General features: G+C 40.5%; 2 protein-coding genes across 8 annotated transcripts in view; one reads left to right on the forward strand and one right to left on the reverse strand.

Moving 5' to 3' along the window:
* The first annotated feature begins 654 nt into the window (after nucleotides 1–654).
* uba52 (ubiquitin A-52 residue ribosomal protein fusion product 1) lies at nucleotides 655–13173 on the forward strand. Its single transcript, XM_039766574.1, has 5 exons — nucleotides 655–743; nucleotides 4316–4423; nucleotides 12188–12274; nucleotides 12640–12742; nucleotides 13018–13173. The coding sequence occupies exons 2-5, from the start codon at nucleotides 4321–4323 to the stop codon at nucleotides 13109–13111; spliced, it is 387 nt and encodes a 128-aa protein (XP_039622508.1). The 5' UTR covers nucleotides 655–743; nucleotides 4316–4320; the 3' UTR covers nucleotides 13112–13173.
* A 3879-nt stretch (nucleotides 13174–17052) lies between these two features.
* Nucleotides 17053–23788, reverse strand: part of LOC120537554 (homer protein homolog 3-like) — a 30413-nt gene continuing 23677 nt past the window's right edge. For all 7 annotated transcript variants that reach the window (XM_039766579.1, XM_039766576.1, XM_039766578.1 and 4 more), the window contains exons 8-11: nucleotides 22071–22227; nucleotides 21147–21257; nucleotides 20881–20961; nucleotides 17053–20401 (exon numbers count right to left, since the gene is read on the reverse strand). In XM_039766579.1, the coding sequence (XP_039622513.1) occupies nucleotides 20216–20401; nucleotides 20881–20961; nucleotides 21147–21257; nucleotides 22071–22227 (535 nt within the window). In that variant the 3' untranslated portion in view covers nucleotides 17053–20215. The remainder of the gene's footprint in view (nucleotides 20402–20880; nucleotides 20962–21146; nucleotides 21258–22070; nucleotides 22228–23788) is intronic.

The raw sequence follows: 23788 nt of genomic DNA on the forward strand, positions 1-23788 counted from the left end.
TGTGCTGTGGCTTTGCAGATGTCGTTATCGGTTTATTTTTTAATTGTAAAGCCTATAAAATTCACCTGAAAACTAATTATCTGTCATAACTCACGAAAGCAAGTTGTGCACAAATTTTCATTGGAATCGGTCCATTGGTTCGTGAATTGCAAAATGTTTACCACACACTAAGAATGCTCAGAAAGTTCTAGGAATATGAAAACGTGTTCTTCCGAGTATTTTCATGAAAACAGTACTTCATCTTAGAAAAATTAAGAAAGTACAAAGGAATTGTAATGCCAAAAGACGACGAATAACAAAAAAATTGCAAACCCTTTTAATTAATACATGAATGTGTTTACTCCATGTCAACTATTATATTCAGTACAGTCTTCAAACATTCTCCCGGTTTACCACAGCAAGCCCTCAATTCCTTAACAGCCAAAATTTGTTGCTGTTTATCACTGGTTTGCGATTATTTGTCCCAATAAATTACTACTTGAAACAGTCGATCCAACTGAACAGAGGATCTGTGACCTAAGATATTCTTCACTTACTCGCCTGTCAAAAACATCCTGGTAAGCACAGTTTAATCGAATTTAATGTCCTTCTGAATTTCTTCTTGCCTATACAACTTTATTGACGTCACTACAAAAGCCCGCCTACTGTGTCTCGCGAGAATGCACACTATTCCGTGTGACGTATTTCCGCTGTCTTTTCGAGCCTCGCTCTCTTTTTCCTCTGGCCTGGCAGCAAGCGTGCAGGTTGGTGTCTGTGCTACGTGATTCTTTGGTAAAATATGACTTCTAGTGCAATGTTACAACCCTAGCAGTTTCGATAATACGGTTCTAGTACTATTCCATCAGTGGTGATAACTCAAAGTTTATCCCAGTGCTGTAGCGGTGAAGTGAACTGCATATATAAGGCCTGCCGTCCAACGTGGAGTCGGCCGCATGAATACTTGGGTTTGGCTAAGGAAAAGTTGTTTGGGAACCCGTACATATTAAGGCTTATTTTGTTTTCATATGATGTTTAATATATATATATAACCAATACGTAGTGAGCCCAATCTTCATCTGTATCAGATTATTATTCATAATTCGTCTCTTTGTCGAACGCACCTCGCCCCAAGTTAAGAGTCGCCGGCGCTAGTTCCGACACTTTTTAGGTGGAGGAGGTTTTCTTCAGACTCGCTTAATAATTGACAATTTTATTGATGTCAATAAGTCCAACACATGTCTTTGAGAGAGGAGAAAAAAATTTAGACACGGCGAAAGGGTACATGCGTAAATAAATCTGATTTAAACGAAAGCAGTGCTGAACAAACTAAGAGTTGAGAGAAAGTGAAGTTTACATTTCTGAGTTTTCGTAACGACAAATTCGAAGTCAAATCTTAAACCTCTTTTCATAGTAACATCTCGTGACCTGATGCTGCTTAAAAAAACGTTCTGCCAGCCGGTCGTTGTGGTATTTAAACTTAAGAAGGAGCAAATCGTTCATTTTGCCACTGTAGAATGTGGTCTTTGGTTTGGGGAAAAATGTTTAAAAGAGCGCAATTCAGTAATTGTTCAGTGTTGTCTGGGTCTTATCGAATTGCTCAATTTTAATTTGATGTGGCAGACACATTTGGGTATGTGTTATTGACCAAACCTACATCATGTACCTCATTTTATACCTCACATATTGTTCACATGCCTGCACTGTGACATGTATTTTGTAATTGCAGCAGCACCTGGCCTTACCCAGGTAAGTAATTTTCAGGCAGAATTACCTAACTCATGCGAATGCCGTTTCTTAATTTGTACCCGTCCAGAGACGAGTTATATAAATTTAATTAACTTTAGGGCTCTATATCTGAGAATGCACTGCCCTTTAAACTCACTCGGGTAAAAAGGAAATGCCCTCGACCACCAGGGTCAACATTTTTGGTTCTAGAGTAGTCCAGTGTTTGCTCCAGACAAGTAAATTGTTTGCAAAGTTTTGGGATTGGAACAGGGTGATGGAATTGTGTAAAAATCAAGCACACCCACCGACATTCTGCTTTTTATGTTAGGTTAGAATGTTAATATGTTGTACATAGCCTGTATATTTTATAAACTTGTATATTCAGTGATCAGCCTCAATATTAAAACCACCCACCCAATATTGTGTGGACCCCCCCTTGTGCTGCCGTAACAGCTCTGACTTGTCAAGGCATTGACTCCACAAAATCCAGAAGGTGTCCTCTGTATTTGGCATCAAGATATTACAAGCAAATCCTTTAAGTCCTGTAAGTTGCAATGTGGGGCCTCTACAGATCAGGCTAGTTTTTATATAGCACATCCCACAGATTGTCAGTTGGATAGAGATCTGTGGAATTTGTCTTTATGTGTTGTCTTTTCTTGGATCTCTTTTGGTAGATACCAATCACTGCATACCGGGAACACCCCACAACATCTACTGTTCTGTCCCAGTTGTCAAACCATCATAGTTTGGCCCCTGTGAAGGTCACTCAGACCTTTGTTTGCCCATTTTTCCTGTTTCATCACATCACCTTTGAGTGCTGATTACTTCGTCCCTTATATATTCCTCCACTTAACAGGTGCATCTGTAACAAGGTAATCTGTTATTCACTTCACCTGTCAGTGGTTTTAATGTTGACTTGTAAAATTTACACACATGCATTGTACGAGGAATTAACTGGTGTTTTAATTTAGAAAGATAAGCTTTATAACTTACGGTGAAGTGGTTTCTCCATTTGCTCACAACCTTTCTTATTTGGGACATTACCCTTTAACAACAAATACTGCTGAAACTGAGAAAGATGTCTTTTTATAAGAGCTGATGAAGGAACAAAACATACTGTCTGTTCCAGTAAGTGGTATCCATAATGTCTGATAGGGACTACATTGCTTTTGAGAACATGAGTTGAGGCCCTGGCTGGGCTTTGTGACGCCGATTATTTCAAGGAGCTGTATTTGGTGCTGAGCAAGGTCCAAGCATTTGCCACTCCAAGCACTGGAACATTAAAAAGGTACTGTTCCGTCTAGTATCAACCTCTTGGATATGTTTCAGTACAGATGGTTTAGAATTTATCATTTGCTGGGAGTCTAGACCTTAAGATGGCGGCACCTAGATTGAGACTTGCAGATGCGTTCTGTGGCCTTCAGCACCAGATTCTGTCAGTGTGAGGCAAAGTATGATGCCCTTGTCAGCATTGTGCACATATAGGCAGCATTTGCAGCGACCGTGCATTCTTTTCCTTTATTCTTTTTGTCACTAGATACACTCTTGACATCCTTAATTGCTTAGTTGTGTGTGTCACAAAATTTTGCTTCCCCCTTGCATGTGGCTGGCAATACAAGTATGTTATTTCTCCTCAAGATGATTCCGTACTGCAGATTTGGGGTTTCTATTAGCTCCTTTCATGTTATGCATTCAATAATCTGAATTCAGTAGAACAGGTTTAAAAAAAAAAAAAAAAATCAAGGTCTGCATACAGGAAAGTTCACAGGATGGTATAGTCTAGGCACTGTTCTCAAAGACAAACTAGTTGGGTACAGGAGAACGGGCTCACCATATTAATGCTGCTCATTCAGCACAAGCAAGGCTTGGCCCACACTGGCAGGCTTAGATATATAAGTAACCTGTAAAGTTATACGGATAGCACCAGTCACAAATTGGGGGACAGAGTCACAGTTGTGTGTGTTTTAGGTCAATATGTTGTGATCTCAGGTCATCAGCTTGTCTTTCATTTTTTCTGTGTTGTATCAGAGCAAAATATTAAACCTTTAAAATGGTGTAATTTAATGGAGTCCTATTCACTGATGTTATATGGTGTCTTTGCCATGTGAACTTCAAAGTGTCAGTGTATGCTTTAATTTACTCAATGTATTTTTGAGTTCATCATTAGTTCATGCCACTGCATATTTCTGTAACTTAATGTGTTCCCTCCATTGGTTTAATTTACTGTGTATATTTATACTTGCACATTGTTAATGGCCATTTGTATGTTTAACTGCCATGAATATGCACTAAGTTGGAGTTCAGCGTTTGTTGTTTTCAGTGTGTTTAAAATCTGATCAGAAAAATATATACTGTAACAGCTAACAGAGATTGGCAAAGTCGCTTATAGCAGCCCAACAATGCCAACATCTAATGTGACAATATTGACCCTTGAACCCATTTAATTAATGCTACTACCTGATAGACAGTGGTATCTTACATATGCTGCTTGTGCTTGGGGTAAATGTTGGGAGAATTTTTTGCCTTTTTGTTGTTGCAATAAATCATTGATCAGTTTAATAATTCAATACATCCTTGATGTTCATTTGTGTTTTCCTAATGTTTTACTCAGCCAAAATGCAGATATTTGTGAAAACGCTGACCGGGAAGACAATCACCCTTGAGGTGGAGCCCAGCGACACAATTGAAAATGTCAAGGCAAAGATTCAAGACAAGGAAGGTAGGCTTGAGAACAAAATTGTACTTCATGTGTGTTTTGGTATGTTTGACGGCAACCATAAGTTGTAATGTGTCCACATTCAGAAGGTAATCTAATTACATGGACTTTTGTCACCCAGCTAACATCCATCTGTACGACAAAAGATGTTTTAAGTCTTTCCAACAAGCTGTGTTGTGCAAAGATGTCCCATTTAGGAATTATCTTTTTTTGGGGCAAAGATGAATTGTGGTCTCATCTGGTGCGGTGTTCATTGTTACCCCAAACCCTCAACGCTCTCATCTATCAAAGGCTAATATATTTCCTTAAAAATAGGGCCGCCAGTAATTTGGTTGAACTTAAAGCACTGTTTCCAAATATGCCACTTTTCCTTCTGTTTACCAAACGTACTTTTTAGGTTCATTGAACACTCCACATTGTGCGAATGGTTTGGGTCAGTGTTTGGCAACCTTTATGTCCTCGCGACCCAGTTTTACCTAGTAAAGCTCACTGGCAACACACATGCAGAAATGAGAATGATTGCAAACGTGGGGGGATCGAAGAGTGGCCTGTTTGGAGTGAGGGTGAAGCTGGCGCCATTAGAAACAGGATTAAAAAAATCTTGGCACAGCTCTGTCAATCCCTTCGATGAAGCATAGGGTTTATACCATGAACAAGTTGGCAGGTGAAACAGTCATCATCCCACAGTCCATTCCCTGTAACACATTGATGAACACCTGCTACCTACAAATTGGCTGAGAAAAACCAGGGCTGCCAGGAAATATACTGTCCCCTCCCCCATAACCCAGCACTGGAAGAAGCTGGTATGAATATGTATGCTTGTTCTTAGTATGTACTTTGTATATTCCACACATGAAATGCTAAAAAAAGTGGCAACTGCAAAAGAAGGCAGGAGAAAATGTGTGAATTGTAGGTCAATACACTACTCTAGTGTACAAAATGTAAGGTTCTCTGTGTCTGTTGGTAAACGGGAAATTATCTCAAGGACTGGCATGAAATATTTTGAAAGTAGAGGTATGGATGAGTATGTAATTAGACCGTTTCTCCCCCAAACTGACAAAGGCCAGCCCCCTTGGCTTTCAGCAGATCTACGGGTTATGAGCATGGAAGCTCAACCCTGCTGGGGCCCATGACCACTGCCAGGGGGTGCCTGGACGTTTGTAGGGCCCTATTTGGCAGCACTTCAGCCACACCCGGAAGTGCTGCCGGAAGAAGCTTGTTGGGCACCTGGACTCCTTCTGGTTGCCCTATAAAAGGAGCCAGTCACCACCACTCAAAGGCCAGAGTCGGGAGGAAGTGGACAAAGCCTGTGTGGAGGACTGGAGACGGCAGCAAAGGGACTGTGTTGGGGCTTTCTGTACTGTGTTGTGCTCTGGGGAACAGAGAAAATAAAAACAATAACTGCAGCCACAATAAATGAAACTGTTTAGGTGCAGGAGACAATGTGTCCAAAATGGGACACCTTGTGCCCAACATTGTAAAATAAAAAATACAAAGCATACATTTTAATATTAGAAAACATGTCTTTTTCTGGCGCATGCTTGTGGCATCAGAAAGGATCTGGAAATCTTTTTATCGCATATTTGTTGTACTGTTTTTTTCATTTTCTATTTGCTAATGTGAATTCATAAATACAGAAGTAAATCAAAGCAAAACCAAGCACATGGCAGAAAAAGTTTACTGTGATTTGGTCTTTCCAGAGGAAATCATGTAATGGGTGAATGGTTATTGTAGAAGAAGGAATGCTGACATGCATGCACAGCTGGCCTACTTTTAAAATGGTTGAATATTTTGTTCAAAAGTAATGTATAAATTTAGAATGTGTGTGTAATCGCAACACCCATCAATATTCGACAATTGCCTTGCACATATTCTGAACGTTTTTAAGCATTTATTTTCCTATGGTGCTCCACACTGTATTAGACTCCATTGTAAGGCGCCCATTTGGTCAACATATTTTTAAAAATGTATAGAATCACTTAACTTTAGAACACCATTTTTTGTGGCAAATCCATATATACCATGTTTGTGAAGAAAAAACTTGAAAAATACTGGACTTAATCCTTTATGCAGAGTATTTGATTTTAATATGGCAATGCTGGAAAATTGCAGGTTTCATATTTGCATTAAAACTAAGCAGTTGATACAAAAGGCTACAGCCAGTGACTAAGTGTGGCATGTGTTAGAATGTGTTTAGTTACACATACAAATATATAATGTTCTACCTCTACATTGGCATAGATGGCACATCATAAATATTAGCACTACTGTAGATTATTTTGTGTACATGGGACTAAAAATGGCAAAAAAACACAACTTCTGCTTAATATATCTGCTAAGGTGATGAAACAATGGTGTTTTGATATGACTGTGTAAAGGTAAGTAATTTCCTTATTTTAAATAGTGTTAATGAAAATGTGTGTGTGTATTGTGAGCGCCACCCGGGCACAGACAGGCGGACATCTTGTTCAAGAACCACCACACGTTTATTTACACAATATATACAATAATTTGGTCACTAAGACCCCAGTTCAAAGGTCACTCAGACCCAGTTCAGTGCACAAACGAACCCCAACACAAAGTCCTGGCCACAATGCCTTTCTTCGGGCCGCCTCCACTCTCTTCTGCTTTGTCCTCCTTCCACCCGACTCTAGCCTCGAATGAATGGAGACGGCCCCTTTTATAGAGGACCCGGATGAGCCCCACGTTTTCCCGGCATTCCTCCTCTAGCCACGCCCAGCGTGGCGGAAGTGCCGCTGTCCTTCCGGCTGCTCTCCGGGCGCCGTCATAAATCTTCCCCAGCACTTCCTGGTGTGGCGGAAGTGCTGGGGCAACAAGTCTCCCAAGACATCGGGGCGCCTCCTGGCGGTGACCACGGGCCCCTACAGGGAAAGGCTTCCATGCCCTTGACCCGTGGCCCCCAAAGCAACCCGGAAGGCAAACCCCACGTGATCCAGGCAGGGCTCTGACCCTCTTCCGTTCCCTCCTGGCATCCCTGACTATATATATATATATATATATATATATATATATATATATATATATATAAAATATAATATCATTATTAACCAAAATATCAGTGCTTATCAGATCATAGATGACTAATGTATCAAAACAAAGGGGCAATGATTGTGAAGATGTTTTACACAATGTCTAGTTACATGAATTTAAATTGATTATAGAAGGTAAAGATGATTAAGAAAAAAAATACCAAAATTGAAGAATAACACTAGAGAGACAGCGACTGAACAGCAACTGAATGAAGTGGGTCATGTTTATTTATAGACATCATCAGTTAAAAAGTGTTCCCAGGCTATTTATTCCGTTAAATGTTATTTTTCTAAACAAAGACAAAGTTTCGTTTATTCAACAGTATTGTGGTGTATAACGAAAGGAACATTAAAACTTTCTCTCCCCATTTCTTGCGTGTGGCTACAGCATTTGCAAACTCTGCTTACGTGACTTATGGCAGTTAAGCTTTCTGTTTAACTTTCACCACATGACACAGGCAGTATTTCAGAGAAACTAAAAGTATATGTATTTGTTAGAAATCAGAAATATGCTTCGTGAAGGTCACTCAGACCCTTACGTTTGCCCATTTTTTCCTACTTCACCTGAGGCAGGTGCCAGAGGGCATCCTAATTTCATGCTCTAGTCAGTTCAGCAGGCTCCGTTTGCTCCACACAATAGAGGGTCCTCTCCTTTTCCATCACGGCTCATCTCTATCACAAAGACAGAGTAAGCCCCACAACCTTCTGTAAAGGAGAATTATTCCATTCATTAATTCAGCTACTAGTACTTCTGGTATATTCACCACCCTGATCTCCAAGTGAAGATGTGGCTAAAGAATGAGCATAAGACTGAAGGCATCATGCCAGAAATTTTCACACCCCTTTACTACTGTAGTCTAGTTTAAAAACGTAAGCGTTTGCATTAATTTGTCAGTAATTCTCATAGGCATGTTAACCCCACTTGTAAATAAGATTCCAGGTACTTGTTTTACTCTGCTTAGAATAGCTGCTTCTCCCCCTAGCCTGCAGCGTTTCTCTTCTAAGACATCATCATTACCTTGGAGTTGGAAGTAACAAGTCTCATCCTCACCTCATCTCTCTTCACTGTAAAGTTCTTCTGTTCATTCTAGAGGTCATAGTGTGATGAGACCAGGAAGTTAAGAAAAAGTTGTAAACTGAGAAGATACATTCTCAAGTCCCCAGACAGAGTACTCTACAAACCTTGGCTGCATCATGATATTACGGCCATGAAAATCTCAGACATATATTTGGTCATAGCCTCTTTCCGACTCTAGAAGCACCCATTTGAAGGATTCATAGTTTCCCATGGTTCTCACGTACTTTAAATACAGTCAGAGCGTCTGCTGACCTGTGGCCGGGAAGGCGTTAGTAGTATTATTCTTTGAGGTTTTGATATCGTTACTACTGCATGGCCTTTCCCAGGGAAACCATGGAGTGTGATGTGGCCTTCACTTCCAGAGTTGTCATTGACGTACATTGTGTTAGTATGTCTTGTTGGAGTTGCATACAAGACTCCTTGAAGGTATCGTCTGCTTTCAGCATTCTCACATCTGTGGCTTTGCCACCACAAATGGTTTTAGTCATGGCAGTGACTTGGACCACAGAAATATGCTTTATTTTACCAGGTGCTTCTAAAGTTTTGCTTCCTTTAATAAGGGGCTTGGTCACCAGGTTTAGGCAATCCTTTGAGTGTGTCTTCCAACTCTGTATTAAATTTCCAGTCTGCTTCACATCTACAGCAACCAGCCAGGAGCTAGTGAATGCCCTAAAACCCACACAGGGATGTACTGTGGGGCTCCTCCATAGTAGGAGAAAAAACACTTCAGAGGAGAAGTGTTGTTCCAGAGCCAAAACTGAAGATTTAACGGGTATTTTTTGCCTCTAATTTTGCCCTGCATCAGAGAAGTTAATTCCACACCCAGTTTTCATTGGCAGTGTCTGGTAAAGGAGTCTGTCATATCCTGGCATGTCAACTGATTATAAATTGTACAGTAATCCCTCGATATATCACGCTTCGACTTTCACGGCTTCACTCTATCGCGGATTTTATATGAAAGCATAATTAAATATAAAACGCGGATTTTTCGCGGGTTCTGCGGACAATGTGTCTTTTTACTTCCTGTACATGCTTCCTCAGTTGGTTTGCCCAGTTGATTTCATACAAGGGACGCTATTGGCGGATGACTGAGAAGCTAACCAATCAGAGCACACAGTTAAGTTCCTCCATGCTGAATGCAATGTTAACCAGGAAGTCTCGTCTCGCTCATTCAGCATCAACGTGTTTCGCTGTGTAAAGAGTTTTGTTCTTTTGTGTTTATCTTTGTGCATAGTCAAGCCCTTCATTATGGCTCCAAAATGATCTGCTACTGCTTCAGGGGCCGTGCCCAAGCGCAAACGGAAGATGTTAACGATTGCCGAAAAGGTAAACGTTTTGGATTTGTTGAAGGCTACGATTCTTTTATTTAAAAGTAGGAAAGGAATATAAGATCTACGACGCAGTGTCCTTTTAAGCAGGGTGCAAAACAAATTGTAAGTGGATGTAATAAGGAAGTAGTCTGGATGGAATCTGCTTTAGGGATTTGGATTGAAGACTGCCAGAAGAAGAACAACGGCAGTGCTACACAATCGCCTGAAGTGGCTCCTTTGGAAGAGCTGTAATGCTCTCCTTTGTTGTGCAGTAAAATTAAACTCATTGTTATCGGACAAGTCATCGTGTCATTGTTGGTGAGTAACCATAATTAATTTTCTACTTACAGTACTTAGTACATGTACGTACGTTTAGTGTCACTGTACACACATTTACTGTATACTATTTTTCTTGCATTGTACGTATTTATTGCTGGCGGCCTGTCTATCGTAATGGCTGTAACATATGTGATATCGGAGACACTCGATATCTTTAAAATAATATTTAGGTTTTACTGTATATAAACTGTGTTTATATACATAATTTTAATGAATCTTACCTAATATCTAAGAGAATACAAAGGGATTATGCTGTATAACTCTGCGGGGAATATTTATAAACAGTGTGGGAGAGTTTATAAGGGCTTAAAATATATAAAAATAACCATACAAACATATGGTTTCTACTTCGCGGATTTTCACCTATCGCGGGGGGGTCTGGAACGCAACCCCCGCGATCGAGGAGGGATTACTGTAATGGATAAATACAGTGTATTCTGACCTATTCACTTTTTTCACATTTTGTATTGTTGCTAAAATTGTTTGAATTCATTTTTCTACCTCATGAAACAAAACTCAGTATGACTTCACAGGCATACAGTGAGGAATGCATTTGTGTGCCTTCCACAGATTGGTGTATGGGATACAGAGACATTGATCCACATCGGGGTTAGATCCCTTGGCTGGCCTGAAGATTGTAGTGAAATCTGTTTAGTCTAGCTCAGGCAGGGTGGACAGTGTTGGACCTAGAGAACTGCAATGGCTGCAGGTGGTTGTTCCATCCCAGTTTCTTAATGAGAAGCCAATTTTTGCTGATGAAGCGCTTATTTGCTTAAGTGACATTTTGATGCTTCATTTTAGTGGTCTCGCTTGTTAAGGTTCCCCACCCTTAATTGCTTATTTCAGTCGTAAACCGCTGAATTCAGTGTGTTTAATGGCTCCTTATTAGCAGTAAGATGTAAATGACAAAGCAGCCAGCAGTTCTCAATTTCACTTGTTTTTATTTACATCTGTTTGTGTTCATCGTGCATGGTTTGATTTAATAAAACACGTAATAGAAAATGTGACAGAATGAATGAAAATTATCCGGATGATATCCTTGGAAAGGAAAAAACTACGATACAAGAACCTTACATTGCAGACTAACAAGCCATAAAATTAAATAAGGTCTGAGATTGAAGGATTGGTTTCTAATTAAGTAATTGGGTTGGAACGAAAACCAGCACCCACTGTGGCTCTCCAGGACTGACATTGCCTACCTCTGGTCTGGCTCAATATTTTGTCAGTCCAATATTTTAAAAGTCAAATTCAATGTACTACAGTGGAACCTCGGGTCACGACCGTAATTCAGTCCAAAACTCTGGTCGCAACCCGATTTGGTCGTGACCCAAACTAATTTTCCCCCTTTTGTTGTGATTGTGTGTAAATACGATTAATCTCCAGACCAACCATACTAACTGTATGTAAATATATATTTTTTTTTAAGATTTTTAAGCACAAAAATAGTTAATTATACCTTAGAATACACAATGTAATAGTAAACTAAATGTAAAAACATTGAATAACACTGAGAAAACCTTGAACAGAGAAAACTAACATTGCAAGAGTTCACGCTACAGCCTTACGAACCGCTTGCTGTAAACACTTTTTTTAAATGAGTTTTAAGCACAGGGAAAAAATAAAATTTGAAAAATCCTTAATTTATACAAAAACTAACTATAAACAACCAAGAAAACTAACCTTGCATGCACACACGTCTGACTGAGAACAATGTACGGAGAGCCTGAAAACGAGCGGAAATCATCGGCGAGTATTAACCGGAAGGGAAAACTGGCTTCTTAGTCACTCGAGTGTGTGGTCGTGAACAGATGCAAAGGTTTGGCGAACGTTTTGGTCATAACCTAATTTGTACGTGTTCCGAGACGTTCGTGACCTGAGGTTCCACTGCATATAACTATCTTGTTTGCTTCTGTAAAAAGATTAAGGTGTTTTAGTTTTCATGCTAATATTAAAGGTATCCTGAAATTATGTGGTGCTTTTTTAATTGCAGGTATTCCTCCGGATCAGCAACGTCTAATCTTTGCTGGCAAGCAGCTGGAGGACGGGCGCACATTATCAGACTACAATATCCAGAAAGGTATAGTCTTTGAATAAAATGTATCCAAAGCGTTTTGACCATTGACAAGTCCCACAAAGTTTGTGCTGGTGGTTTGCACATACGAGTCTGTTTTACTGCTGTTAACGCAGGACACAAAACTATGACTTGTTCTGAAAAATACTGACGCGTAATAGATTTAACATGTCTATTTAGGGGAAGAATGAAAAGGATATATAGCATGTTTGAAACAACTAAAAATGAACAGGAATTGTAAAGATTATTATTGGTAAATATTTAGTTGCCCTTGAGGAAAGTAAACTCTTGAATCTTGTCAGTTATTGATTTATATGGTAATGCTGCTTGCTTTGTGGTAGAACTATTCAGTATTTTTTTTTGCTCTACAGAGTCCACCCTCCACCTGGTACTGCGCCTTCGTGGTGGTATCATTGAGCCATCCCTCCGTCAGCTTGCTCAGAAATACAACTGTGAGAAAATGATCTGCCGCAAGTAAGTGTGACACACTTTAGATCCAAGTCAAGGTAAACTTTAGTCGTGGTGGGTTGAGCAACTGAAATGTCCAATTCTGATCTATAGCCACAACTCTGAAAGGTTGTACCTCCTGGACAGGGGTTTGTTTATTTAAGCAAGAGTATGTGACTACTGGAATACATTGAAATTCTAAGCTGTCAATATACTATTGAATGGTAAATTGATAAGACAGACTGCATACGTACTACTGGTTAACAATACACATTGGTCATATTTCTCACCTGTCTCTCCAGGTGTTATGCGCGTCTCCATCCACGTGCTGTCAACTGCCGCAAGAAGAAATGTGGCCATACCAACAACTTGCGACCCAAGAAGAAGATCAAGTAAAGTGTGTGACCTGTTTCAAATTGTCAGTGTGGCAAATAATAAATTTGAGAAAGTTTGTTGAATTGGGTCCTTAATTATTTTGGTGGAGAGTCAGGGAGAATGGGAATTGGAACAGCAATCCACATAACTTTGCCTTGTACCTTCAGCTTTATCTTTTAATGTTAAGTATGCTTTACATTTTCAGTTGATGATAGAAAAATAGACCACACAATCATTGAGGCACAGTTCTTTTATTTAGGTGAAAAGATTGACACAGATTTAATGACTCCTGCTTTTGGGAAGCACTTATTACTATTGCATGTTAATGTTCATATCCAGGGGAGTGTTGCATAACCAGTGTGCTCTGTTGCATCTTGTCCAGGGTTTATTTGTGAGTATAAAGTATATAAAAGTTCTTCCATAAAAGGAAGCCAGTACAGTTGTGGATTTTCTTTTTTGGTAAATGTCCCACTCTGTTGTGTATGCTGTATTCCAAGTCTTCAACTTAATCCTCTTTAAAAGTGAATAGAGATGAGGAACCTGCAACAGGCTTCCGTATGATTTGCAGTTGCACTTCTCTCTGTAAGTTCTTTGTTTTAATCTGCTTTTGCCAATTCTTAGTACGTCTTTAAGGTTGTTCATCTTTCTTTGACTTTTATTTCATCCTGAATTGGACTCCAAAGTTGAATTTGATCAGTCCGTTAAAGATTAACTCATCTTCAGTAAAGGAGATCTGACCATTTGCTAAGGCAAGACCATTAAGGTAGTGTGACTTGTTTAATTTCTGATAAGCGGTGTTGGCCATCATTTAAATCCCCAGGCCCCAGAAGGCACATGTTAGGCAGCTTGCCTACAAAGTGAAACATTTTTTGTTTTTATTGAAATGTGTGGTCTGAAATGTTCTCATTGTCCATGTTTACATTTATATCTACTTTGAGCTGGTTCCAGCTAATCTAGTGCTGCAAGGAGAGCTAGACACCATTTCTGCAGGAAAGTACCATCTGTGGTTTTAGATGTCCAGGTGGGTTTATTTCCTCTTATCTATAAAGCTAAATTGTAACATCCCAGAAAATGTGAATAGGTCATTTTAGGCAGCTTTTCATTTTATTATCCAGATAATATAAAACGTGCAAGAGAGCTAACTTTATAGGTCAGACATGCCAGAGAAAATGTTGTTCACAATCTGATAATGTATGTACCAGTACCTTTACCAGTTCTAAAGTAGTTCTCAGGAAAGTAAACCCACGTCAAATGTTAAGTTGTGGATAATTATCAGAGTCCTTACAATTCTGCTAAAACTGGCACATTATGATGAATACACAAACTGGTGAACACCACCACCAGGATCTCTTTATTCTGTGCAGATTGACAGCATGTAAAAATCTATACATTTTAGAAAGACTGAATGCAGGGTCCTGTGTGAACAAGAGAACCAGCAGTAGGCCAAACAGTTTCATTAGCAACAGCAGTAATTGGAACAGAAACCTGCAACCACTAGCCCCCATGATCTGAGTGTGAATGGAGAAATTTTACAGTCATTAAATGTTAATTTTTTTCACCCAAGAAGGTTACTGCTCATATGTCCATAAAAGTCTTGAAAATCCAAAGCAGCAAACATCCATAGCAATCAATTACATAAGTCCTGGAAGACTCTGTAGCTTCTCTTATTTTTCTCTTTTCCCCCCACCTCAACAAATTTTTCAGATGTAAATTACATTTATTTGAGGTTTAATTGGGTGAATTGTTGTTGCTTAAACTGCAAATATAAAAAAAAATTAGTTCTTGAACACTGCTGACACGGAGTGAACGATTTTCTGTAGGCCAATCAGCCAGGCTGGTAATGACTTGCTGCATCCAAATGGATGCTTAAATTAACCCAGTGCTCATTTAGCATTCATAAAACAGTTTAATTAAACAATCCATTCAATCCCAAGAGCAAAACCAATACAGGACTTTGACTGCAATAAAAGGCTTTAGCAACTGTGGCTCTCTGATATACAATAGCATTAAAGCTGTGACTATGCTGTAGACAAACTACTAAAAGCTTGAGCAGAAAAATTTAGTTCAGCTTAGCTACATATTTGTCACTCAACACCCTTAAAGTAAAAACACATGGAAAGCGCTAAAGTGGGAGGAATTGCCATCCTAATTATGAAATTAATCAGTAGAAGGAAAACTAAGGGTGTCTTCGTTCTACCAAAAGACTATAATTGAGAAACACTGACTAGTGTGGCCTAATTCTTGATTTGGTTTTTGTAAATATTGTTTGCTTTTTTTTTCTTTAGTCTAAACTCAAATTGACTATTAATTGTCTTTTAAATTATTAACTATGACATGGCAATGTGCTGTAAAACACTCGCAGATGGCGGAGGCATTGAATTGCAAAACAACTTGTACTGCATCTCCATGAACAAACTAAAACTGGCTGTGGTTCACACCTAACAACACTTCCATATTACCAAATAAACGAGCACACCTAGCAGTGTGATGCCTTTGACGGTAATACAAGGGATATCTAGAAAAAAAGGTTACAAGTGCCCTGGAGGGTGCAGGGAATTTTTTTCGGAGGTTGGCATACCTGCGTGTAGTCAAAATAAGCCCGGGACCACGTCAGTCAGTTGTGAAATGTCATCACAGCAAGCGAGTTCGTCAACCTCTGCTGAGGCCGTTTGCTCCACGTAACGCTGATGCGAGATTCGTTCGGTCATCAAGTTCCTCACTTTGCGTCGCAAATCCGCGGCCAAGATCCATCGTCAGCTTGTGGAAACTTATGGACCTGAGGTAATGTCACGTCAGCATGTTTACAAGTGGGTTAGGTCATTTAAAGAAGGTCGCACTGACACTCATGACGAAGAAAGGAGTGGGAGGCCGTCTCTCGTTTTTGAAGAGCTTCTGCAGCAAGTTGATGAAAAAATTCACAGTGATCCTCGTGTGACGATTGACACCCTTCATGAAATGTTCCCACACATCTCGTTAAGTCTCATGGGTGAAATTGTCTCAGAAAAACTTGATCGATTACAGGAAGCTGAGTGCAAGATGGGTGCCAAAAATGTTGACTCCAGAACATCGCCAAAATCGCGTTTTGGCTGCACGTGAATTTCTTCAGCATTATGAAATCGAGGGTAAGGCGTTCCTTGACTCTGTTGTGACTGGAGACGAAACTTGGGTGTGTCGCTATACTCCTGAGTCCCAACAATGGTGCCATACCCATTCCCCATCAGCCAAAAAATTAAAAGTTCAGTTTTCAGAGCGGAAGAATATGGCATCTGTCTTTTGGGACAGAAAAGGGGTTTTGTTGGTGGATTTCATGGCCAAAGGGACCACCATCAATGCTGAAACATATTGTGAGACCCTAAAAAAAATTGAAGACAAAAGGAGGGGAATGCTGACTCGTGGTGTGTCCCTCCTTCACGACAATGCCAGACCCCATAACGCTTGTGTGACTCAGGACCTGCTTGTGTCCTTTTGGATGGGATATTGTTACCCACCCACCCTATTCCCCGGACCTTGCGCCCTCAGATTTTCACCTTTTCACCAAACAAAGAATTCTTGGGTGGGAAATGGTTTTTCCAACGATGAGGAGGTGAAGGAGACAGTGGAGAAGTGGCTTTTGGAGGTGGATTGGAGCGTATTCGACGAGGGTATAAAAAAGCTGGTGCCCAGGCTAAAGAAGTGCATCGAAGTTGACAGCGATTATGTTGAGAAATAAACACATATTTTGGAACATACCCTGTAAATTTGGTTGAAATATATTCATTTTTTGATTTTTAACAGCTGTTGTAACCTTGTTTTCTGGATATCCCTCGTACACTGTGTCTTTGTAAGAGCCAGTTACAGTGCCTTCAATAAAGGATTTGGAACCATTTGACTTTCAGGCTTTGCAATGTTGCAACCTTGTCCTAAATTTATTTTTTCCCCAAATTTCATGCAACATTTAATATCCCACAATGACAAAACAAAAACAGGTTTTGCAGATTTATTAAAAGTGAGCAGCTAACATCAGATTTACATGAGCGCTCAGACCATGCTATTGATCATCACTGAGATGTTTCTGTACCTTGTGTAGAAGCCACCTTTGCTCAATACCTTTGAGTGGGCATAATTAGAAAAGACACGCACCTGTCAAAAGATGGTCCCACAGTTGAGCGAAGACAAAATGATGAGGTCTGAGGCACTGCCAGCAAATACTGGAGATAGAATTGAATTGAGGAACAAATCTGGGTTAAGGCTACCAAAAAAAAAAAAGCAGCAGCACTTAACAGTTTCCAAGAGCACATGCATCTTAAGTGGAAGAAGATTAGAACCACCATGACTTTACTGGCCACCCAGCCAAACTAAGCAGAGGGCTTTGATGAGTGAAGTGACCCAAAACCCAACTTCAGAGAACCTGTGTAGGGATGGGAGAAACTTCCAGAAGGACATCCGTCTTTGAATTAATCGACCAAGTTGAGCTTTATAGCAGAATGGACAGACAGATGCCTCTCCTCAGTAAAATACGCAAAGTAGTCCATTTGGATTTTGCAAAAATGGTACCTGAAGGACTTTCACCCTACAAGCACCAAGATTACCCATTTGAATTCAATTCCAAGCTAACCTGCCTGTAGGAAACCAGCCAATGCTTCTCAACTGTAAAATACCATTTCACTGGTGAAGTGTAGTGGTGCCACTCTCAGGTGAGGGTACTGGGAAACTAGTCAGGGCTGAGGGGAAGCTAAACGGGGAAAAAGTACAGAGATACACTTATTTAAGGAGCACTCATCTTCCACCAGAACAATGACCTCGACCACAAAGCAAAGACAATACAGGAGTGAATTAGGAACGACCGATGTGGAACCTGGACCTGACAACAGAAAATGGCCGTCTGCTAGCAGACTCCATCCAACTTGCAAAAGCCTGAGATGATCCACATGGAAAATCCCCAAAATTCCACTTGTGTGAAGCTTGTAATATCCTACACGAGGAAACTCCAGGTTGTAACTAAAGTACTGAGTGAAGGGTATGAATAGTTGTGTCTTACTTTTAATAAATGTAAAAAATTTCTAAAGCCCTGTTTTCACTTTGTCATTCTGGGTGATTGAATAAATATGTGTGTGTGTATATATATATATATATATACACACACACACACACACACTGTATATAGTGAAAGGGTCTGAACCCTTCACTAAAACTAAATTAACCTCAAGTTCACTTTGAATTTGCAGAACTGTCTAATTGAATGATTCCATTCTACCCGTGGAAACAACTGTTGGAGAGGACTGTGTGGCTCTCTTCAGATGCTCATGACCTACACTATGTATTTGGTATCTGTGACTACTACCAGTTAACATGTCAGCCGTGTACAGGAGAGGATCGGTCCACAAGCTAAGAAATACCAGTTTAGGAATGGCACTTAAGTTGAGGAAACAACACTAAACCTCAGAGCAGCACATTGAGACATGAGAAACTGTGATGTGCTCACATGAATTTGCGTCATGTCATAAATACAGACTCAGAACTTCTCATGAAAAAAAGACAACCTTACACCAAACAAGGGTTTTACTGTTCTTGCTTGCTTGCTGTGCTACAACAAAGGATCACATGATTAAGAATTTATCACATCCAAATAATTCAGTCAAAGCATCAAGGGAGCCATGCCTGCTTATTATTGACCAATAATGACTTTCACCACGAGTATGTACCTGAAAAGGAATCGGCAAGCAAGGTAGAGCAAGAATATGATTTGTAAATATCGGAGCATGAATAATATGTTTATACTATATGGGATATTTACTGATATACTAATTATTTAAATCACTGATGTGTGGCAGTAATGTTTGTGTAGCCCTGGCTACTGTTAAACATATTAAATGAGTGACATCCAGCAAAAGGCTCTAAACCCACTTATTACCATCAGTGCCCGAGACAGGGCACTATGGGCACATTTGAACCACAGCTTTTCAAGTGGAGAGCTCAGCATGTGGCAGTGGTCATGTGTTACAGGAATTTTAAGAGTTACCATTGGGGATGTCAAACCTTCCCACCCTGTTATAAAATACGTGACTAACCAATCTGCATTTCAGGAGAAACTAAAACTTTTAACAACTAAACACAATAAGCTTGTGTCACATCGCTCCATATACAGTGCAATCACAAAAATGCAATTTCTAGCTACACTAGTAATATATTTTTGAATGAGATGTGAAGACAATGTTATGCTACAGCTTGGCTGAGGCAGCTAGGACTTTTTTCCCCTCTGAATTTTGCGTGAAGTGATCACAGCATTGATCCCCAATTTCAAAGTGGCCCAGTCATGCTGATGAAGTAGATCTTGACTCGGTGAGATTCTACGGCAACACATTTTATTTAATTAAATGGTCACAATAAACTGAACAATCCCATTATATGTGTTGGCTTCCAAGGTTGGAGCCTAATCATTAAAGCTTTGCAACCAACATGGCTCTCTGACCATCAAGTGCAAATGCCTGTATTTTTGTGTTGTGCAGAAAGCGAACATCTACACTCAGTATTTGAGAGGTTTTAGTGGGCCTCTTTATCGATTTAGTTTGAAGAATCCTGCATCGCAAACTGTATCCACTACTCTCCAAGCTGCACCATCTACCAAATTTGGAGGAATATTTTTGTTCCTAATTATGCTTCTTATTTTATCTATCTGGCTGGCTGAACAGATGTACCGTATGACCATAATAACAAAGCACCTGGGCTGCCAGCAACCTCTGATATCTCCCATATTGAGATGTTAATGCTGGACCACCTACCAGCAGGTCTGAATTTTACACAGACGTGTATCCATGCCATTTATTGCTGTTGGAAGCCTAATTCCAGCCCCTCGCTATATGAGGAACCCCATGACACAACACACCAACACAACTTCCTCATCCAGTTCAGTTCCGTTGTTGCCTTTGCAGGGGAGATGGTGGCTGGCTGGCTTCCTAAAAAATGCGACTCACTGCTACTTCTATGACACGTTTTCCTGAAGGCTACTGTACAGGATGCTCTAAATTTGGCAGGCTGCAGACAACGTTGGCTATTGGTTTCATGTGCTTCGTTTTCTTCTTCCTGTAGAAAATTACTGGTGGATTTTTTTTCTTTCCTTCCACCCATGAGACAGGCAACTCTTCATTTTTACTTCTCCACCATTTTGGCTAGACTCTGCCGTAAATCAGTCAAATCGAATATCTTGACATCAAGGATGTCAAGGATTCTCTGGACTTCCCTTTCTGCCCGTTCACGCTCCTCCAGGGAGCTGGCGAGGCTCTGCTCCGCATTCTGTGCCCGTCTTTCAAGCTCAGCATTCTGCATTTCCAGTTCCTGTGGTAAATACAGAAGAGTCACTAATCAGCCCACTAAAATAACCACCTTGTAACTTGATGACCCAAAGCATGCAGAGCCGCACTAGTCCATCCAATAGAGGCACGGAACGGGACAACTCCTCTGTAGCTTCTAATACCCCTCCAGTGCCTAAATTCAAATGCACTCTGTTGTCAAGTCTTTCATTCAATTGTAGAAGGACCTCGAGTGATGACCCAGTAAATGTATAAGCTACTATGTCATGCTGCCACAGAGTTCCCTCAGGGGTCAGATGGCATCACAAACTGCCACGGTTTCAAAAATGGTGCTGGCAATGTGCAACAATGCTGCAGTCAAAACTGAGACAGCATCCATGGGCTCTTCCAAGCTTATACCTAATACACCCTTATAGATGATGGTTCCCAGTGCGGCTACTAAGCCATTATGTTAGCGACTCCAGAACGCCCTCTGGCGTCAAGTGACCAGTGTAAATAACCCACCTGTAGGCGTTGTAGTACCTCTTCCCGCTCCCTCTCCAACTCGTGGAAATCGGATTTCTTGCTCTGAAGCAATTGAATCTCCTGAAGAAACAAAAGGCACAGGATCAGCTTTCAGACAGACTTTGAGGGGTCTATGTACACACCTTCAGCATGTGCTGAATCAAGTGAGGGGTCTCCTCAGCCCAACATGACAGGTACTACATGGGCCTTGGTGAAACATTGCCAGTACTTGGACCTCGTGATTATGTCTAGTCATATTTTCCTACCTCATCTTTTGCTTTCAGTAGAGTCTCAAGCTCGCCAAGCGACTGGCTCAGCTCATCTTTCCCTGCCTCATTTGAAGAATGCCGACTGCTTTGAGTCTCCAGACTGGCCACCTAAAAGACGAAACAGAAGAAAGACGATACGTGATAACTGTCTTGGTGAGGAACAGAAATGACTTAACATCATATGGTCTGATCAATTCTGAATAAAAAAAAAAAAATCAAAAACGACCCCTTAGTAGCTGAAAACTTTTGTTCCATTTTTCCAACTCACCCCTCCTGGGACTTCATGGGCAGAAGTGAGCAGTGTGCCCATAACAAGCAATTTGACCTTCATTTTGACTTGGCGTCTTGGCTGTTTCTAGGTTGGCCTACTTCAGCAAACTGGCCTAGTTACTGGGAATGAAAGCGTACTAGTGTGAGCTGCTCCCTACACTGAGCTGCAGTTAAAAATAATCCAGTTCCTCCCCAGGCAGCTTCTGGGTTAGGCGTCCACGTGCATGTGAAAAGCCATTAATCACAGAGAGTTCTGGGAGCTGCTGCTTTCCCCTCGTCACATTCTTTTATATTTTAACACTGCCATCCTTGCAGTCACCTTCGGCAGTATCTAATTACATGGCGTATGTATTAAGAGGGTCTAAGGAGATAAAGGGGGCTAAGGTGACTGAGGTGAGCTACACGTTATATTAAAGGTAGACCAGTAACCTGCAAATCAACAGTACCCTTGCAACTTAACAGTAACCTGCAAATCAACAGTACCCTTGCAACTTTATGTCAGAACGGAGGTTCCCGTGTGTGTCTCACCCTCTCTTGTACCTTATGGTGGTCCAATGACTGGAAATATGGAGAAGTGGAGAGGTCAGCTTTAACAGTAGGCAAGCCAGACATGACTGTGAATTAGCAGATCCCAGAGATGCCATCACCTACCTGCTCCCGCAGCCGGTCCGTTTCTTCCTGGTATGCAGCCAGCTGCTTCTTCCATTGTTCTACATTGGCATTGGCCTCATGCAGGGCTGCCACCAGCTTAGTATTGCTGTCCTGCAGGGTGAATAATTCCGCTTCCCAATTCATCTCACAGATGGAACTAGAGGAACATAGGTGGGAAGAGGGCACAAGCTGATTAAACTGCACACAGGTTCGTGGTTGGGGCAAAGAGTGAACTGAATCCAACAAATCAAGGGGGACCCAAATCAACCCCTGTTCAAAGATTTCAGTAAATCAAGCACCACTGTAGTTATTTTAAAGCATTTTGCTTTTTTTAATGACTTTTATTATTTGCTCATTATCTGCCCTAATAAAATAATGTGTCTGCATGTCCATCCAGTTGCTCTCTCTGTCATTCCAAAAGATGGCACATCACAAACATTTTTAGTAATAAAATCTATTGCGTTTGTCATTCCAACAGATGGCACATCACAAACATTAGCACTGTTTTTACAAATATAGAACACTACTGCCATTAAAACCCAGGTCTATGGTGACTACTTAAATTTCAAGCCATGTTTGATGGGTTGCACAACTAGAGCTTCCAAGTAAATCATTCATCCACTTTCTGAATTGGCTTTATCCTGAGTAGGGTCATAAGGAAGCTGGAGCCAATCCTAGCAAGCAATTGCTGGACAGAGTGGCCATCCATCACCAACTGAACAAACAGACACTGACACGCGCATACGTACACACTAGTGCCAATTTAACATTGCCAATCCACCTTGGATTATGGGAGGAAGCCAATGTAGACACAGGGCTAACATGCAAACTCCACACAGGGTGAGGATCTGGGAGGTGAACCCCAGCCTACCTGTGGTGAGACAGCAGTGCTACCAATGGTAAACCTGTGCCGCCCTCGAAATTAAGTTTTGAATTTCCAACTAATCCTATAAAACATACTTGGGTTTATATATGTTTGGAGGGTTCTACTTTCTCTTAAAATACTATGAAATTCTGTTTGCACTGACACATCAAAAATTAAAAGAAGGTACATGTTATACAATTTAACAAGGCTTGCACCCAAGGTAACACTGTGACTTTATCTTACGCCAAGAATATCCCATCGTTGGAGTAATTAACATCGAGACAGACTATTTTGATCTCCAAGGAATGCTTCAAACGGCTTTTAAATAAATGAGAGTCTAATAAACTAATAAATAATTTAACAGGCATCACTTTAGTAGATTCCAAGTTCAATGAATAGCTGTTGATATTGCAAAATATTTTTGGGATGGAGTGCAATAGCAGAAAAAGCAAGTGAAGAGATCCATTTTTGAAAGTTGTGCTAAATATGGGGGTTGCGTTGACAAAACACACTACTGGTCAAAACGTTTACAACACCTCAGTTTTTCCAGCTTTTCTTCAAATGTAATCAGTTGAAATGCAACGAATGACCTACAATGGTGAACAGGCCATCAGTAAACTGGTCTAAGTTTAAAATTTAGGTTAGCAAAAACTGAAAAAAAAGAAATTTCTGAATATTAGAAATTGTCCTCTTCAGGGAACAACTAATAGGTCACAACCTACTGATGTTCTGCAGCAATCAAAATAAGTTACACCCAGCAAGTTGAAGTAAACCAATTTGCACAGGTGTTACAACTACTTAAAACCTTCTGTCTGTCTTAAAGTTGAAACAGACTGTGTTACTACACCCTCTG

Source organism: Polypterus senegalus, chromosome 10 (assembly GCF_016835505.1).
Source record: "Polypterus senegalus isolate Bchr_013 chromosome 10, ASM1683550v1, whole genome shotgun sequence".
In the NCBI taxonomy this organism is placed as follows: domain Eukaryota; kingdom Metazoa; phylum Chordata; class Cladistia; order Polypteriformes; family Polypteridae; genus Polypterus; species Polypterus senegalus.

What these genes read in the sequence shown, in the direction of transcription:
- uba52 (XM_039766574.1), top strand. Translation starts at nt 4,321, where the DNA reads ATGCAGATATTTGTGAAAACGCTGACCGGGAAGACAATCACCCTTGAG. An exon ending in AGACTACAATATCCAGAAAG is followed by an intron (nt 12,275 to 12,639) that starts GTATAGTCTTTG and finishes TTTGCTCTACAG; the next exon opens with AGTCCACCCTCCACCTGGTA. An exon ending in GAGAAAATGATCTGCCGCAA is followed by an intron (nt 12,743 to 13,017) that starts GTAAGTGTGACA and finishes CTGTCTCTCCAG; the next exon opens with GTGTTATGCGCGTCTCCATC.